The sequence below is a fragment of the Phaenicophaeus curvirostris genome, chromosome 1, assembly GCF_032191515.1.
Source record: "Phaenicophaeus curvirostris isolate KB17595 chromosome 1, BPBGC_Pcur_1.0, whole genome shotgun sequence".
In the NCBI taxonomy this organism is placed as follows: domain Eukaryota; kingdom Metazoa; phylum Chordata; class Aves; order Cuculiformes; family Cuculidae; genus Phaenicophaeus; species Phaenicophaeus curvirostris.
In genome coordinates this window covers 188,601,958-188,620,434 of record NC_091392.1, presented here as the reverse complement: position 1 = coordinate 188,620,434, position 18,477 = coordinate 188,601,958, and the positions used below count along the sequence as shown (strand labels likewise).

The 18,477-nt window shown below is 41.7% G+C and overlaps 1 protein-coding gene across 6 annotated transcripts in view; it reads right to left on the bottom strand.

Annotated features, from left to right (window-relative positions):
* Positions 1 to 18,477, bottom strand: part of SPATA13 (spermatogenesis associated 13) — a 161,875-nt gene that overhangs the window by 20,161 nt on the left and 123,237 nt on the right. For 3 of the 6 annotated variants that reach the window (XM_069883224.1, XM_069883225.1, XM_069883226.1), the window contains exons 3-4: positions 11,700 to 12,062; positions 8,656 to 8,800 (exon numbers count right to left, since the gene is read on the bottom strand). In XM_069883224.1, coding sequence (XP_069739325.1) covers positions 8,656 to 8,800; positions 11,700 to 12,062 — 508 coding nt within the window. Of the gene's footprint in view, positions 1 to 273; positions 553 to 8,655; positions 8,801 to 11,699; positions 12,063 to 16,169; positions 16,383 to 18,477 lie in introns of those variants that run through there. The other 3 variants (XM_069883228.1, XM_069883227.1, XM_069883229.1) reach the window with 3 other exon arrangements.

Here is an 18,477-nt window from a genome sequence, read left to right as displayed (position 1 = left end):
TGCACTCTGCATCTATTCCTCTATTGTTTACAGACAGAAACATCAGAGGTAGGAGTGGGCTTTCCTGATCACACCAATGGGATGCAAAAACTTCAAAAGACAGCCTGGGACCAATTCTGATCTCCCAGTAGCTCTGTCACCTGTGTAAGGCTGCAAGCTCCCATAGCACAAGTGTGATCAGAATCAGGCCCCCTGACTGCCACAGTTTGTAAGTTCAATTTAAAAATGCTGCAAAAAATAGCACAAGAGAGAGCATGTTCTACTCACACGTACCCATCTGAAGGCTCTCCAGGCTCCAAAAACGTGCCATTCCTCCCCTGGCTACCATGCTGCCATCAGACTTGACCCCAGGGTATCATCTAACAGGTGATGCTTGGTCCCAAAGGTCTGGTGGAGGATTAGAGATGGCTCTGAGCTACCGACGGCGCTGAGAAACAGCCTGCTCACTGCCTTCAGCTCTGAGCCCTGCCTCTGAGGCCAAGTGTAGCTGGGAACTGCCAGCAGTGCGCGCTCTGCCTGGCTGCCGCGAGCTCACAGCTTGCTGACATCATGGGGTGCCCTTAGGGAGGAAGTTCCAGAAAAGAAACAAAAACCTGGCTGCTTGGCCCCCGCCGCACTGTGCTTGCAGCTGCCTGCACTGCCCAGAATGCTCCTAAAGTGCCTGAAAGTCTTGAATGCAGCAAGCCAAGGAGTACATTTGTTTTCCATTAAAGTAGCTTAGTGTGATTTCAATCTATATTCAAATTACTGCAATTCAAAGGGAAAGACTATTTGGATGGGAGCTAGGAGTTCCTTATATTACAACACTGTTTGGAGTATCGGTCAATCTTCGTTATACTAGACCGGTTAAAATTCCAGTAGAAGTAAACAATGCAGGTATTTTTTGCACAGATATTAAAACTTGTTTTGCTTCACAAGTAAATGCTGCATCATTATTTAAAACACAAGCAACTGAAGTGTTAAGGCTGCAGCAGACTGCTCCAAGAAAAAGAGGAGAGGACAGAGACATTTTCTCAAACTACAAACTTCATTCAGCTGCTCCAGAATGAAGCAGGAAAGTACCCAAAGAGTCCAGCTTTCACTGGGGCTGACCCAGCCAGAGCACAACCTCATTCATTCACCGCGGGCCAGCATTTACCACCCTTACATCTGTGTTGTTTTTCAGAGAAGCTGGTTCAGTCCATGCACTGGAAGCAAAGGCGGGAGCTGCTCCCATGAGCAGAGTGCAAAGCCTGATGCAACCTGTGCTTGTACACAGCACTACATTTACAGTTTGGAAAGCCCCATAATCCTTATGGCTCATTTTTTACCTGCAAACTGCATTGCTCAGCTGAGCCTGCCCTTTAACTGGGGACTGACTCTCTACCCAGGGACGTGTTCGCAAAACCCTGGAGGCATTTCTGCACACAGCAACCTCTCAACACCCACTGAAATCACATGGTTTCCCCTAGAGCTGCCTCAGATAGAGAAGGAAAGGCCAAACATCGCCCTGAAATACTAATGCCATCTTCCTACAAAAGATCCAAACTGTACCTCACAGCAGATTGATAAGAATTCTCTTCTGAATCCCCAAACCTACTTATTATTTCTTGCTGCAAGGACACTTGTTGGACAGCACAGTAAAAACAAGCTACTACGTATTGTAAGATGTTTATACACAGCCCCACACATTTTTCTCAGCACAACTCATTAAAAAGCAAACCCAGCAAACAGAAGTGACATTGAAGTGCTGATGATCCTGGGACCTGCAAGTGAAGGCTTCAGGCTTCTAGTCAGCCAGAGCAGAATCTGTGATGTAAAATTCCTAACCCACAGGGGTAAAACAGATGAACTGCCAGAAGAAAACTATATCCAACCCCACACAGCTCTTCTAGAAGATACATTAAAAACCATCTCTGAAAAAAATAGTCATTTGGTTTGATTTTTTGCAGAACAGAATGGACTGTGTGCTTGTGCCCAACAACTAACCTAGTATCACCGTGGGGTGCTGCCAGAGAGGGGAATCTGTCCTCTTTCCTCTGCACGGGCATGTCTAGCAACCGTGCAGCACAAACTGAACCACCACAAAAATACTCTTTTGGGGTGAGCTGGTGGTGAGCTCGTTTCCTCGCTACATCAGCTGGAGACAGGAGGAGGCGCAGGCTGACTTTTGTAGTGGCAGTGCACAGCCACTGTGTCCAAATGCATGCTGAGCTGGCTTACCCACTGCGCAGGGCACTCTGAAAAGGCTGTGGGTAGAACATACCTAAAATACTAAAACTAAAAGCTAGCTTACCCACCTCAAGAAAATCTAGTTCTAGATATTCCTCTGGTATCATAGGATCCTCCACCCTGGGGCAAACCAAAGGTCCCCCCACCCACTGCTCTGACAGCAGCCAGTAGCAGATGCCCAGAGTGGAACATAAAAATAGATGGGGCATGTAATGGCATATTTCTAAATTCTAGCTATCTGCAGATCAGAATCAGATTCCTCCTGGGGCAGAAGTGATGTCTTTGTGCTTAAAGAAGCAAATTTTTCAAAACACCTCCTGAATTTCTGTAAACTTTTGGGATGTGAAATACCATGCATAGCAATTAATTACATAGTTTAATTTTATAGACTGTGAAAAGTACCATTTTGTTTTGAGCTTGCTATCTGGTGATTGCATTTGGTGTCCTTTAGTTCTTAAATTATATACATTATAACAGTTATACAATATACAATAGTTATATATATAATAGTTATACAATAAGTATTGTCTGTTCTTTTCTCCTATGCCAATCAGAGTTTTGTTCCCCTATTGTTCTTTTTTCCAAGTAAAAGGGCCACAGTTGCATTAATAATTCCTCACACAGAGAAAATGGGTAGATTTTCTTCTCCTTTTGCCTTTCTCTGTATCGTCCTCTGTAAAAAATGCCTTTCGACGTGGAAAGAAACGAGGAGATGCCCCCCCAACACCACACCAGTGGCACAATCAGGCCTTCTGTTTTGTTCTCTATTCCCTTCCTACAAATTCCTGCCCTTCTGTTTACTGTTTTGACTGTTACTATGCACTGAACTGACACTTTAATTATCTGCTAGGATTGCAAGATCTCTTCCTGAATGGCAATATCCCGCTCAAAGTCCATTCTTCTGCAAGCATACCAGGCTTGTGCTGCTCCATGTGCTGTACCTTGCCTTTATCAACACTGAACTCACCTGCCACCAGTGGAGTGTGCTGTCTCTTGGTATTGTGAAATCCTTCCACAACTCTGTTCAAGCAGCTTGTGCTTTTATTACCATGAATAATTTAGCACACAAGCAAGAATATTTTCGTTCTGCACCTCCTTTTCCACATTATTTGTGAAGACATTGAACACCTGACACCAGTCGTGACCTCTCTTCTTAAAAAAGTTGACCACTTTCTCTCTCCACTTCTTAGTGCTTACTCACTTTTTAAAGCATGGGAGGATCTTATCCCAGGCCTCCACTAAAAGACACTTTAAAGAGATCTTGTCAAAAGGTCCTTTGGAGATCCAACTAAATTATACCTGGTCATATCCTCAGTGTTGTTTTTCAGAAAACCTAAACCATTTGTGGGCCACAATTTTCCTCTACAGAGGGCACATGGACTCTTTCTTTATCATAAAAGTCCACCAAACTGTTGATGTTATAGTTTCTAAGACCTAAACCCATTCTTCATATATTCTAAGTACTATTACAGCAGTCTTGCTGGTCTACTGCTCACTGCATCTGTCCCGATAGTTATTTATAAATGGTTATTCCATTGCTGCCTTCTTCCTTGTACTGAGACAAAATTGAAGAACAAATTTCATGCTGAGGCAGTGGCTCAGCAATTTCATTCTTAAATCCCTTTAGAAGTCTCAGTTCTAGCAATTTGTTACTATTCATTTAATAATTCTAAAATATTTACTGGCATTTTGTTTCTTTTTATTTTTTTTCTTTTCCCTTGTGTTTAATGACAGAACTCTTCTAGTGTTTCCAAACTCTGTTTTGACAGGTGACATGAAATTGCACTAAGCATCTAATATGCTGTCCCAGAACACTCTCCGTTCTGCCTGCAAGCATTCAATACCTACGTCTATTCCTTTAAATTCCTTTGTTACATAAATGATTTCTCACTTTTCCTTACTTTCCTTATTTTAAATTAAAACACATGCTATATTGGATTGTTTTACTCTCTTCAGCCCTGCAAGGATATTGGCAAATAGTGTGTTATGGGTGCAGAGGGCAAGATTCATTATCTGTCTGTATTTCATCAATGAACAGTACCCTAAATTATCTGTTTCTTCCAGTTAAGGTTACCCAGCTCAGCTTAGAAATCTGTAAAATTAGGTGAGACACATCCCACCCTTACAGAGTAGCACTTATGATCCTCCACACGCCTCAGGAATGGTTCAAGAATTATTTTCCTTTCTGCAGGTCTCCTGATTAGCGGTGCACTAAGAAATGCACCTAAAACCAAAGAATTGCGCCCCATTACAATGCTTATCTCACATGACAGCAACTTAAGTTTCCTTTTTTGACTGTGCTTGCTGCCCTTGAAACTTTATTGGTTTCCTTGGTCTGTCACATATAGTATCGCCATTCTGGTGATCTCAGGTAGTTCATAATTTAATCCTGTCACTGTACTTTTTCCTGTTTAGGTGTGGCATTCCATCCATGAATCCTGTGGCACTTGATGATACAGTCAATTTGTTTATCTGATTTGGCTTTTAGATTTTATCTTTTAGTATATTACAGACCCTCTTTCACTCGTACACTTTTTCTGCTATTGCTGTACAGCTTGTGCAACGGTAACATGTCAGTTGTGCTCCACTGGTTATCTTCCTTTGACCAAGTTTCCTATATATGCCATCTAGCTTCGTTAAAAAGATGTTTATTTCTCTATCCTACTTTTTCAGCTTTCACTGTCATTGGCAGGTTGGCCTGTTTTACTAAATCTTTCTTAAACAGCATTTGTCCAACTCTTTCTGACTATTTTTTGCTTGAGTTTCTGTGCCATGCTTTGAGGATGAGTGATCACTGATATAAAGGATGCACTGTCCTATACTGTGTATTTCACCTTGCCAGCTTTCCCTGAATTCTTTGTTTAGAAACTACTCCGTAATCTCTTGATTTGCATGCCAGCAGCCTCCTTTTATTTTGGTGGGGAAAACAAAGGATCTCTTTTATTTCAAATGTTCCTTGGTTCATAAATAATCTAAAACTCCCTCTTTTTAATATAACTTTCTGCATGAATGTGCCTGGAGACAAAAAGACCTCTCTGTCTGACACTAAGCATGGTGCTGGCAAAAGTTTGGACAATTTTGCCATTAGACTCCTGATTTTCTAGCTTCTACCCGACAATTTCAATTCTGCCTCCAGCACTTGCCTCTTATCCATCACCCTTGCAACACCAGATGTATTCCACCCACCTCCTGGTAATCACAAATACGGTACTCATTGTAGTAACCGGGGAATTTGCATTTCCTACATATCTTCCTATTTCCATCTCGCTCTTTCAGGGTGGGGAGCAAAGACAGGGCAGCAAGCAGGGAACTGTTTTCTCTCGAGGAGTGATTAATAACTTCTGTTTGTTCACTTCCACAGCCAATAACGTATTTAGGGTGGGGTTTTCATGTGATCAGTGACAGGGATGGAGAACCTGAAAATCTCCTCTCCCAGATACCCAGTTCCTGAGCTCCACACAGGCTGAAACCTAATTGACTACTTGACCTTGATGAACTGGGAAAAGTTGGATAGTAGTTTAACACTGTACTCAAACACCCAAGACAGGATACTATCTGAATTAAATCTAAATGCCTGAATCCACATTTGGAAGAACCATCTAAATCAGCCGGTGTTTCTCACAATAAAAACAGCTAAAAGAGCAATCTACCTCATCCAAAGGCAGTTCCTACTTTTAACCTTAACTGACTGCAATGGCTAGGGTCTCAATTGTTTAAATGTAGATACTTAGCACCATTGTAAGTATTCTGGATATCCTGCTGACCTCCAGTTGTCACTGAAGAATGGAATAAGTCTCCCATAAGTCCTCTGTCATATCTGCCAGCTGCAGGCAGATGCTCAGGTACCCCACACAGCACTGGACCATGCGGGGCAGGTAACTGAATCAAGTCCTAGTCCTCTACTGCCTGTAACAGGTGTTCTAATATTGAACTCTTATGTAGGTCATACTTTAAGACTAAATTTGGTGACTGAAATTTGAACTGAATCCCACCTCACCTACTCAAGGCTGAGCCTATCTAAAGGAGTTAACCAATTAATTTAGCCAAATGCAAGTCCCACACCACAATATGCAAAAGAGATGGGTTCATTTTTAATATATTTAAAAGAATTGCTCTGTTGTGATAAATAGGGAACCTCTTAAGTATAATTTAAAACTTGTGATCCTTTAAGCACAAGAGTAATGATGTAAGTCTCAAGGGAAGCTTCCCTTATGTGTTGGCTGGTTGTTACTCTGTCTCCTACATTATGATGATTTGCTGTCTTGTAACAGCCATTTTTTCCTAAAAATTTACACCTCCAATTCTATCTCTCACTGTTATAAAAGTAGACGTGCAATGTATTAGGCTTTAGAGAGTAACTAAACCAAGATATCACTGGTTTTCAGTGCTTGGGTTTACAGTTTCCTTCTATAATAAAGGGCTTTTGTGCTATCAAATTTCACTGTACATGAGCAAACAAAAAACTCTCACATGTTCAAAGACAAGGAAATGCCTTGTGAATTTAAGAGAAAGAGGAAAGAGATCAGAATATGCGACCCGCGTTACTTTATTATTTTCTGCTGGAGCTACTTAACAGATCTTTGCAACTACTTGCAAATTTAAAAGTCCATGATACTCCCCATTTGCCTTTAGGGCTTTGATTTCAGCAGCTTTTTCTGTTCAACTTCTATGTTTATTGTAATGAGTCATAAAAGTCACATCTAACATAATCAATTATTCTTTGGCTTCATTGTCTTGAAAAGAGGCAGAAATCTTGCTTTGTGTTTTTGTCATCCTGATGCTTGTGTTCAGGAGACCAGTTATTCAAAAGCTAAATTCCTGGAAAGGTAGTACTCTCAGTCTAGGTAACTAATATTATTTCATGTGGTTTCCAAACATGAAATGGAAAGGGTAACTAAAAATAGATAAAGAATTCCTACTCTGTGATATTCAAAGAGTCTCTTTTTTCCAAAACTAGCTTATGTCAAATCTATCTGTGAGTAGTCCTCCTTGAATCAGGGACTGAGATACCATGTAATCTCAGCAAGGGTCACAACATTAGATGTATAATTTACCTCAATATCTAATGTGAATCATTAAGTATACTAAGATGCATACAGCAAGAACACACTCCAGTCATGGGTTTCAAAGTAGTTCCCAATATGTTACTACAATACAAATGAAAAGGAAAATACTAATATAGTGTTTATATAATGTATCTCATCACTACAGTAAGAAATTCTGAAGTGTGTTCCGTAGAGACCACCTTCTGAAGAAAATTGGCATGCTCTATTGAGAATATTGGAAAATGTAGTTTTAACATGCTCTTATATAAATTAATTTGTAGGTGAAGAATTTTTCTGAGCAGAATTTGGCTTTGAGCAACCTGATCTAGTGGAAGCTGTTTCTGACCATGGCAGGAGGGCTGGAACTAGGTGTAATTTAAGGACCCTTCCAACCCAAACCATTCTATGATTCTACTATTGCAGCTAAAACTTAGCTTAGAATCATAAAAGCCAAGTACTGACCAGTAAATTTTAATAAACATTGAAAATGCTATTTGTCAAGTTTTGTATTTCAGTCATGGCACGCCCTGTTCCAGACACATTACTTTTTCTCTCCACAAAGAGGCAGAGTGAAGGTACACAATAGTGTTTTGCTCACTATTAACAGCGAAGGACATATAAAGTAATGCTTTTATTTCCAAAGCTTACCCGTGAAACATGTGTAACTCTTCAGATTATGCTCACAATGGTCTGAAAGAACACAAATTACATTAACCTGGGTTCTTCTAGTCCCACCTGCCAAGAAATGTTCCACTAATACTAAATACGACTTTTCTATTAACTCAAGATAGCATTGCATGCTAACAGTAAACAATTACAGCAAAACACAGGGCACATCAGAGAGTCTGATATAGAGTAATGCTTCCAAAAAGGCAATCTTTTCCAAGAACCTGCCCATCATGTACCAGAACCCTGGCTGGGCTATGCTTCCCACTACGTAAGCAACTGCAACTGCAAACATTTCTCTGGAACCAGCCATCTAATTATTGAAGACTTGCCTATCTAGGTAGCTACACTGAATGCATGGCAAACAGAAAATCAAAAATACATGTGTGGTGTGGCTACAGTTCAGGTATGAACTCAAGCATATTAGACCTTACTTCCCTCATATTCTGTTATTATCTTGAGGCAAGTAAGTGAATAGAGAGTGGAAAATACAGGAGTGCAAGTGGCACAGAAGAATAAACCATAGCAAAGTTAAACAGTAGACGTGAAAAACAAGCTTTCTGTGAACACAGCTGGTACTAATGAGAAACTCACAAAACAAAGCACTTGGCTGGTATTACTCTGTCACTGAGTTGGTTTGCATCCTTCTGTGTTCCACACCACAATCTACTTCCTGACCAAGCTGGGGTATAAAGTTGAGACCTAGAAGGTGAAAAAGAATTTCCCATCTTACCGTTAGATGTCCTCATTTGCCGCCTTCGTCCAACCCGGTCCAGGCCAATGGGAGTACTTTGTGAAAAGGTGAGTGGCCGGAACCTGGCTGAAACAGCTTTGTAAGGGGGCACCTGGTGTGCTGGGACGGGTGGCCGTGTTACAGGCTACAGAGAAAACAGGAAAATCCAGTATTAGTAAAGCTACCAGCAAGTCCAGCTGAGCAAAACTCAGATCTGAAGTAAGGTTTCTTCAGACGCTCCAGCTAATTACAGGGGCAGTAAAATCCCCTACTTTGAAGTGACTTTGCTGAAACACTGCATACCACATCCATCAGCACTGCAGAAAATATTTTATGATGTTGCGGTTCTTTGTTACATTAAAAAAATCCTTAGCCTCATGTAACGATCAGATGCACTCTGTAATTTTCACCTTGCAACACTCTGTGCCCAAATGCGCTGGGATCTAAGTGCTTTGAGAACAGCCTGTGCAATGCTGGCTAGTGCTGTGAACACACATCTGAAGAGAAACCTAAAGAATGACCTGAAATGCTATAGCTGTAATCTGTGTTCATGTCTTAGGATAATTGCTTTCTTCAAATAAATTTATTGCTTGTAAGTAAAATATACATATTTTACAACACAAAAAAAAAAATTGTCTAAGCGTTTCTCTGCTCTGAAGTTCCTAGGAGTCTCACTAAAAAGTGGTAATATTAGGTTTACTTGTAACTTTACCTAGAGGCCATTGTCTTTAGTTAAGTCATTCATTTGCTTAACTATGATTAGAGAAACTACCCCTGTTTTATTTCCAAACTGAGTCTAATGTTATGTCATCCCTGAAAAACTCCACATTAGCCAGGCTGAATGACCCTGCATACACATTCAACATTTAACAGCCAGACCTTAGCATATGAACTTAAGAGAAACTCATCTTTACGTCTTATTTTGCAGTCACCACTGTTCACATGCCCTTCTGTCAAGTAATCTGAAAGATCAGGGTTGTTTTTTTAATGATCTCTTGTCACTGTATTATGAAACCAATTATTTAGTACTGTTCAAAAACATTTTCTCACCCTTTAGCTGTTGGACCAAACCAAAACACAATAAAGAGGGAACTAATATTACACTTTTCAAATATTCAAATATTCCCATGGGTTTTTGAAGCTTTAATGAAAAAAATTCAGCAAGGTGGAGATCAGTCTTTGGGGGCCCCACATAAAACACTTCTAGCACAGGTATTCCTGCTTCATTGGTTCTTTTTTACATCCAAACTACAAATATAATTTCTAATATGTCTGCTGGAAAACTCTGTGCGTACTGAAAATTATTTAACTAGAGTCTCATCTTTAAGCCTTATTTCTTCACTGCTTTAGCAATAAATCAGGATCCAACCACTGAATAACAGCATGAAGAGTAAGTCCAATATGTTGCATCAAACAGTTAGGAGCAGTGATGTCAATTACTATATGCAAACAGCAACTAGCAACAAAAGCTATTAACTTCTGGGCAACTGAAATGTTTGGTAAGGCTTCAGTCCAGACCCCGTCTGGGTGTGCTGTTGTTACTCAATGGTAGGCCTGGAAAGGCCACTTGGATGAAAAGTACGTTCCCATTGGGAATGTTCTGCATTTTTGGTCTTGACCACGATCCAACAACATGCTCTTTTAATCCCAGACATATTTACAGCAGCATCAGAGCATGGAAAAAGGCAACTCAAATGGCTGCATTGATGCACACTGCTTCATCAATAAACTGATGCAAGTAAGGTTTCAAGAGAGATCAATTTGTTTTCAGCACTAAATGAAAGGTTTGGAGAGCATGAAATCACTTCTGCAGTACAGGAAGTATTCTTTGGGTTGCTGATACTCAGTATTGCTGAAATCCATCTATCACACTAAGGTGGCCTAGAATTTATAACAATAGCTTTGCTCTTTTTTTCCCCCAAGCTAGGTAATAATAAGATTAATTTTAAAATATCCCAATTATATAGGGTTTGAAATTACGGCCATTGCCTGAGTGAAATATTAATTGGCTTCAGTTGGAGTTCTGCTGTTACATACTTCAAGATGCATTTTTTCATCAGGGAATTATAAAAAAAAAAAAGAAGTGCAATTTACAATAAGAATCTTTACATTAAAAATTGCTTTTCACAGGAGACTGAAAATCCTGCTGCCTGATCAGTGTAATATTACAAAAGCCTGTGCGTCCAAAGCTCTGTAACCAGCTGCAAGATGGGGCCACTGCTCCCAAGAGAACAGTAAGTTCCCCTATATATTGTACCTGCTCAGGGCTACCACCAAGAAAAAAGGAGCCATTTTTATCTTTCAGAAGTTTTTTACTTCTCTGTTACCTAAGCCAGCAGAGATGGCAAATAAATATATAGGCACCGCTCAAGTGTGAACGGACCCACTCACTATTTTCTTACAGGCTTCCTATGTTCCATCAGGTCAATTTAGTAACGTATAAACAGAGTGTTTTTGTTTTTTTTTATTCACAGTTTTCTCAGTCTTCCTTTATTTCACAAATTCCTTGATTTATTACCAAGTTTCTAAAGCTATTTCCTTATTAGTTTTAGTTATTGTTGCTATGCCAACACCAAGATTTTGAATACCACAGCTAATAACATAGGTTTTAAAGAGGCCTGCTTTTGAGGAATTTGAAATGACCAATAAAAAATGTGTAACTATCACATTGTTTGTACTCCTCTGTTCCTCAGGCCCTGCACACTCCAAGGTCACTAAACACACAGCAGTGTTACACATAAATCAACACTTATACACCAAAAAGAGACACATAACAACCACTCCAAGGAAGAAATAAGGTTAATCTACAATATGGAAAAGATTATCCCGAAGCAGTGTATCAGTTTTATTTCATGCTGGTCTGGTTTTTAACAAGACGACAAAATAATTAGTGACCAGGAAAGCAGAACTGTAAGTACACGATGTCAGCTTGACAAAAGGTAAGGAAGAGAAGGAAGCATCCATTCTATTTTCTAGGCTGAAGATAGAGACAAGGAAGTGAAAGGGTCTTTTGCAGTTTGCAGAGAGCACATCTCTTATCTTACTTGTGTCAGCAGACCTTCTATCTCTTCAGCTGGACCGCTTCCATAGAAATTGACCCCACCTATTACGGAGATCGGTCTTCTTTTTCGCCCTCTGTGGCAGCCTACTGTATTGCTCTGGATCACAGACCCGACGGAAACCAGTCCTGGCTGATTTTTTCCATCCACGCAGTCGGCCTTCTGCGACTCCACGGCAACTGCATCTTCTGGTATAGAGAAACTTCTGATCGACATTTGGCCATAGTCTGAGAGAGGTCTGGGCCGAGATCTTTTTCCAGAGCCCCATCTCCTAGGTGTGACCTTTTGTGTGTCTGCTTTTTCTTCATCCTGGGATGGGGACCTCTTCCAGTGGTCATCAGAAACAACCTTTTTAAATGTGAACAAGTCAAATAAGCTACAGAATTTTCTGACAATTAATCATTTGTGACTTTTTCATATGGCAGATCAACTTAACATTGCTAAAAAGAAAGAGATACCATAAATACAAGAAATGCAACTGACAATTCAGGAAGAGAGTAACTTTGCAAAGGAAAGATGTGGTGACACTTGTGCTGAGTAAGGTTAACACCCAAACATCAGCACCTCTTGGGTAAACATGACTAACAACACTAAAATCTTACCTATTACCTCAGCAGTACAGACAGGCCCTATCTTAAACACTGAATTCATGTCATCATGAATGATGTCTCGAAAGACAACTTTGGTGCTCACAGGACTTGTTCCTTGTGCACAAGTAGGATGTTACATGTAATACCGGTAAAAATAATCCAATGAATATGCCATGTTTCTGGACTTTTTACCAGGGCCTGTAGTGACAGGACTAGAGGCAACAATTTTAAACTGAAAGAAGGTAGCATTATATTAGACAGAAAGAAGTAATAGCAGCTCAGGAGAAAGCCATCCCCATGTTCTGGAAAAAAAAGCCGGCAGGGGAAAAAAACAGCTTGGTTGAACAGAGAGATCTTGAGTGATATCAAGAAGAAGATAAATGTTTATGGGCTCCGGAAGAGGGGACAGGCCTTTTGGGTGGACTACAGGAGGGAAGTGAGATTGTGTAGGGGAAAAATCAGAAGGGCTAAGGCTCAGCTAGAAATCAGATTGGCAAAGTCTGTGAAAGATAACAAAAAGTCTTTCTATAAATATATAAATAATAAAAGGAGGACTAGGGAGACCATACAGTCCCTATTGGACGCAGAAGGAACAACAGTGACAGGGGATGAGGAAAAGGCTGAGGTACTTAATGCCTTCTTTGCCTCAGTCTTTAATTGTAAAGAAAGTTGTTCCGTCTGTGTACAAACCCAGGAGCTAGAGGAGCAAAATGAGGCTCCCATGATCCAAGAGCCTTGCTAGCCTGACTAGAAACCCACAAGTCTATGGGGCCGGATGGGATTCACCCAAGGGTATTGAAGGAGCTGGCGGATGTGCTGGCCAAACCCCTTTCCATCATCTTCCAACAGTCCTGGAAGACTGGGGAAGTCCCACTGGACTGGAGGCTGGCTGATGTTGTGCCCATCTACAAGAAGGGTCTCAGGGAGGACCCAGGGAACTACAGGCCTGTCAGTCTGACCTCAGTGCCAGGGAAAGTCATGGAGCAGGTGATCTTGAGTGCTATCATGAAGCACATGCAAGAGAACCGGGTGATCAGGCCCAGTCAACACGGGTTCACAAAAGGCAGGTCTTGCCAAACTAACCTGATCGCCTTCTATGACAAAGTGACTCGGCTGCTGGATGAGGGAAAGGCTGTGGATGTGGTCTTCCTGGACTTCAGTAAAGCCTTTGACACAGTTTCTCACAGCATTCTGCTTCGGAAACTGTCAGCCTCTGGCCTGGACAGGCGCACACTCTCCTGGGTGGAAAACTGGTTGGATGGCCGGGCCCAGAGAGTGGTGGTAAATGGAGTTAACTCCAGCTGGAGGCCAGTGACAAGTGGGGTTCCCCAGGGCTCAGTGCTGGGTCCAGCCCTGTTCAATGTCTTTATCAATGACCTGGATGAAGGCATCGAGTGCACCCTTAGCAAATTTGCAGACAACACTAAGCTGGGTGGAAGTGTTGATCTGCTGGAGGGTCGGGAGGCTCTGCAAAGGGATCTGAAGAGGCTGGACCGCTGAGCTGAATCCAATGGGATGAGATTTAACAAGGAGACTAGGAGAAGTCTGTCTAGAAAGCTGCCTGGAGGAGAGGGACCTGAGGGTGTTGGTTGACAGCCAACTGAACATGAGCCAGCAGTGTGCCCAGGTGGCCAAGAAGGCCAATGGCATCTTGGCTTGTATCAGAAATGGCGTGACCAGCAGGTCCAGGGAGGTTATTCTCCCTCTGTACTCGGCACTGGTGAGACCGCTCCTGGAATATTGTGTTCAGTTCTGGGCCCCTCACCACAAGAAGGATGTTGAGGCTCTGGAGCGAGTCCAGAGAAGAGCAACGAAGCTGGTGAAGGGGCTGGAGAACAGGCCTTATGAGGAGCAGCTGAGAGAGCTGGGGTTGTTTAGCCTGGAGAAGAGGAGGCGGAGGGGAGATCTCATTGCTCTTTATAACTACCTGAAAGGAGGTTGTAGAGAGGAGGGTCCTCTTCTCCCAGGTGACGGGGGACAGGACAAGAGGGAATGGCTTCAAACTCCCCCAGGGGAGATTTAGGCTGGACATTTGGAAAAAATTTTTCACAGAAAGGGTCATTGGGCACTGGAACAGGCTGCCCAGGGAGGTGGTTGAGTCACCTTCCCTGGAGGTGTTTAAGGGACAGGTGGACGAGGTGCTAAGGGGCATGGTTTAGTGTTTGATAGGAATGGTTGGACTCGATGATCTGGTGGGTCTCTTCCAACCTGGTTATTCTATGATTCTATGAATTTCTTTTATGATGAGGGTGGTGAGGCACTCAAACAGGTTGCCCAGAGAAGTTGTGGATATCCCATCACTGGAAGTATTCAAAGTCAGGTTGGATGGGTCTTTGAGAGACCTGATCTAGAGGAAAGTGTCCCTACCCATGGCAGGAGTGTTGGACTAGATGAATTTTAAAGGTTCTTCCCAACCCAAACCATTCTGTGATTCTATGATATTCATCCACTTTACCTCTGTCCAGTGATAAAAATAAACACTAAGACTGCAGTCTGACTGCTTGCTGATCCCAAGTAACTGTAAGCCGATACCAAAATGGGCACTCACCCTCCCTCCTACCACTCACTCACTCTCACACCCTCACTCGGGTCAGATTTAGAGATTGTGCAACCATGTGTAAATTGTGTGAGCAAGCTTACAGAGTTTGGAATGGAGAAGCTAACTTTCGGTATGCTCAGGAAGGTCTTAGTTATATGGACTAGGATCAGAGACACATAAATATTTAATGTGAATACAGGGAAAACTGCAGTTTTTAGAAAGGAAGCTTGGAAAATGAGCATGTTGTTCCTATTTAACAGCACATCTGGCTCACAGGGCTTAATGCCTACAGGTATCATAATTGCACTTGTACTAGAAGTCTGGAAATAAAATAACTTCAACTGAAATACTTGTTAGAGGGAACATTTTTAAGGATCTCAATGCACTTGGAATAATACTGCTGTAAACGTTTCTAGCAAAATTCCTATGTTTTTTGAGAAAAAATAATGCATATAGAATTTTGTATTCATTTTTCCCTCAAAACAAAGAAAGGGCTGGGTGTCAGCTTGCATGAATGTCTGATGGCATGAATGACAAGCTCCAAAACACTGCTGAGCAAGTGACTCCTGACCCAAGTTTTTGTACAAATTATGAACTATTTCTGAGGTTGTTCTTTTTTTGTGAAAAAAAAAATAAGCCTGCTTCTTTACTAGGGTATCTTTAGACTACTCAAGTGCATTTCTGACAATGTTCAGTGCTAGTAAGTATTCCAAAAAAAAGAGACACGGTCTTGTCTGACTCTGGCTACATCTTGTTAATCTGTTTCAGACCAGGTTTCAGGTACTGTATATTCAAAGCAACCACTCAGCCCAGAATCATCCTTTTACAATGATGCTTATGAAACAGGACTTATTTTCAAATGTCACTTTCTTCTCCACCTACTGTTTCCAGCAAGGCCAGTAAAACTCCAATGAGCCTTTTTTAGAAGGCTACCTGATACAGTGGGTAGATTTCAATTTTTATTAGTAAGACAGCTTAAGATAAATTTCACTATATTAAAGCACTATAACTAGCAGGCAGATTTATTGGACAGTGAAAAATGATCAATGTCATACATCGCTCTATATTAAATTATTTCACTTACAGCATGAAATTTATTCCAAATACAGCACTTGTATAAATCCTGTCTTTTATGGAGTCACACGTCATTCAAGCATACTTCAGCTTCTCTACACATTTCAGCTCAGGACCAGTTTTAATAGTAGAAGTGATTCAATAGGAAGTGCACCCTGGCTGATGCACCGACACAGCTTCAGCGAAGCAGTCCCTTAAACCAGCCCCTCCGAGGTCAGAGCAACAGAATCACAGGTTAAAAAAGGTTCTTACCTCAGAATCAGACACAGGTAAAGGGTCTCCACATATGCAGTGACTGAGAAAGGAGCTCACAAGAGTCATGTTTTTGTTTTGAAAAGGCTTGTCAGTAAGAGCTACAAATGTGAGCACACTCTCTGCCCGACCAGTCAGGCAAAGTCCATCCCATGATCCTGTACTTCTAGACCGAGGGAAGGACACGTCACATGTCATCTCCTAATCTGCTTTTTACACCCTTATCTTAAGCAATAACATTTTGCAAAGAGAGGACTGCTCTACTTCTGCAGCACTCCACCTACCGTAGTGATCTGAACGAGAGTGAGATTAAACTCTGCTGTGCAATAAACAATGCTGAAGGGTATGTATTTTTAGGCTTAGATATATAAATTGTATTGAAGGAAACAGAAAACATAATTCCCTCATAGCAAAAATCAGAGGAAACCAGACTGATAAGCTCAAATGACCTTCTCTTGATTAATCCCTTATAAGTGAAATCGGGTTTCTGTTCTACAAGTATTACTGGTAACATCTACTGATATGAGTAGAGAAATACATGGCACTTCATATAGGATGACAATCAAAATGTCATGCACTGACTCATGCACTGTAAGCGCTGGCCAAAAAATTCAAGGAATTTCAAGATTAGAGAAAACTAAAAGTGTAAGCTGAATTCACATTGGATTTTCTGAAATTCACACCTGCTAGTGTAGCAGCAGCACAAGATCACCAATGCTAGCAATCAAGATTATTCATCTTGTCTTTTAGGCTGCATCCTAGGTTAGGTTTCTTCTGACTGCAAACACTACTTCCTTACACTGATGCAAATGAATTAATTTTATCTGGACAGCTGAATTCCTACGATAGAGTATTTGTTAAACTGTTGTATTTTCCTTGTGCCTGACAGCATTATATCTACAAATTTAAAACGAACATTTACTTCGATCCAGGCTACACTTTTATTTAGTATTGTTCCCATGTAACATGTCATTCTTCAAGGGCAATTCAGCTCCAGATCCCCATGTCTATATTCTGATGTCTGCCATGCAGGTGTCTGAGAGGTAGACGTGAAACCCCTCATCAGAACCTGTAAAATCTTGTGTGAGATTCTGTTGCCTACATATATGCACCCAGTGCTGTTTCAGATGTTCAAGGGGATCTAAAATATCTCGACCTACATATATGCATGCATATATGACATGGGACATATGGGAGGACTGGGACGTCCAGATGCAGCCCCTGGAGATGATGGGGAACCAGTCAGGGAACCTCCAGCAGTGCTGGGTGTTTATGTTCAGGCAATCAACTTGCACCCCAAAACGAGTGCGTCAGCCAGGCCTACAGAGCACTATGGGCAGGAATTAGATGCTAAACCTGACTGCAGATATAGATGGCACTACAGTCATGTTCCCCAGCACTGCGGTGTCCCCACCTCCCACTCCAGCAAGATGCAGCTTCCCCACAAGGTGCTTTCCGTTTATGCACAGCTGCCTTGAATACCTTCCCCTCACTGCACTTGACAGATATTTTTAGGCAGCTCAGCTCAACCCTAGGTGCCCCTTTCAGTTGTGCTGCCTAGGGTGTCCACCCACGGTCCCCTGACCACATCAATCAAGCTACAGGGGGAGCTCTACCAGGCAGCTCCCAGGCAGACAACTACACCATGGAGCCTGAGCCCAGGCAGACTGAATGTCTCCTTTGCCTGGGCACACACTGATTTCCTAATCCAGGCACAGCAGCCTCAAGGACTTGATCATGATCTCACTCAACCCAACCTAGCACTGGTACAACCCTGCTGCATTTGATGGCACATGACTGATGTTGGCATTCCCTGTTACTCATTAATACCAATGTAAGCAACACCAGCATCAGGTGTTTAACCACCGAAATCTTAGCCTTTACAGCCAGATGAGAGCCAAGTTCTGCAACTATTACACAGACTACAGTGTGTATTTCATAACTACAGCACCCAAAATCACCTTCAGAGCCCAAGGAGCATGAGATCTGACCTCTACAGTACTGATAAAAGTATTGCTTAGAAGGATGCAACTTTTATCAGTGAAATAGCGCTTTTGCTGCTAGTACCTGAAATTGCATGGTGGGATTTTTACTGGCACAGTTCCACCAATGATGAATAACACACACACTTCATTCTATACCTGACCACAGTCTCCACTGCAGGAAAATCAGAACTGTAAGTCTGACCTAACACCAACCGGTCTGCTGCTGGTCAACTTGCTGCTATTGGTGTGCTTGTGAGCATTGACATACTGTTCCCAACGTGCTGGCAAAGGAAAAAATGATCCTTGGGTGGGTTTTTCCTTAA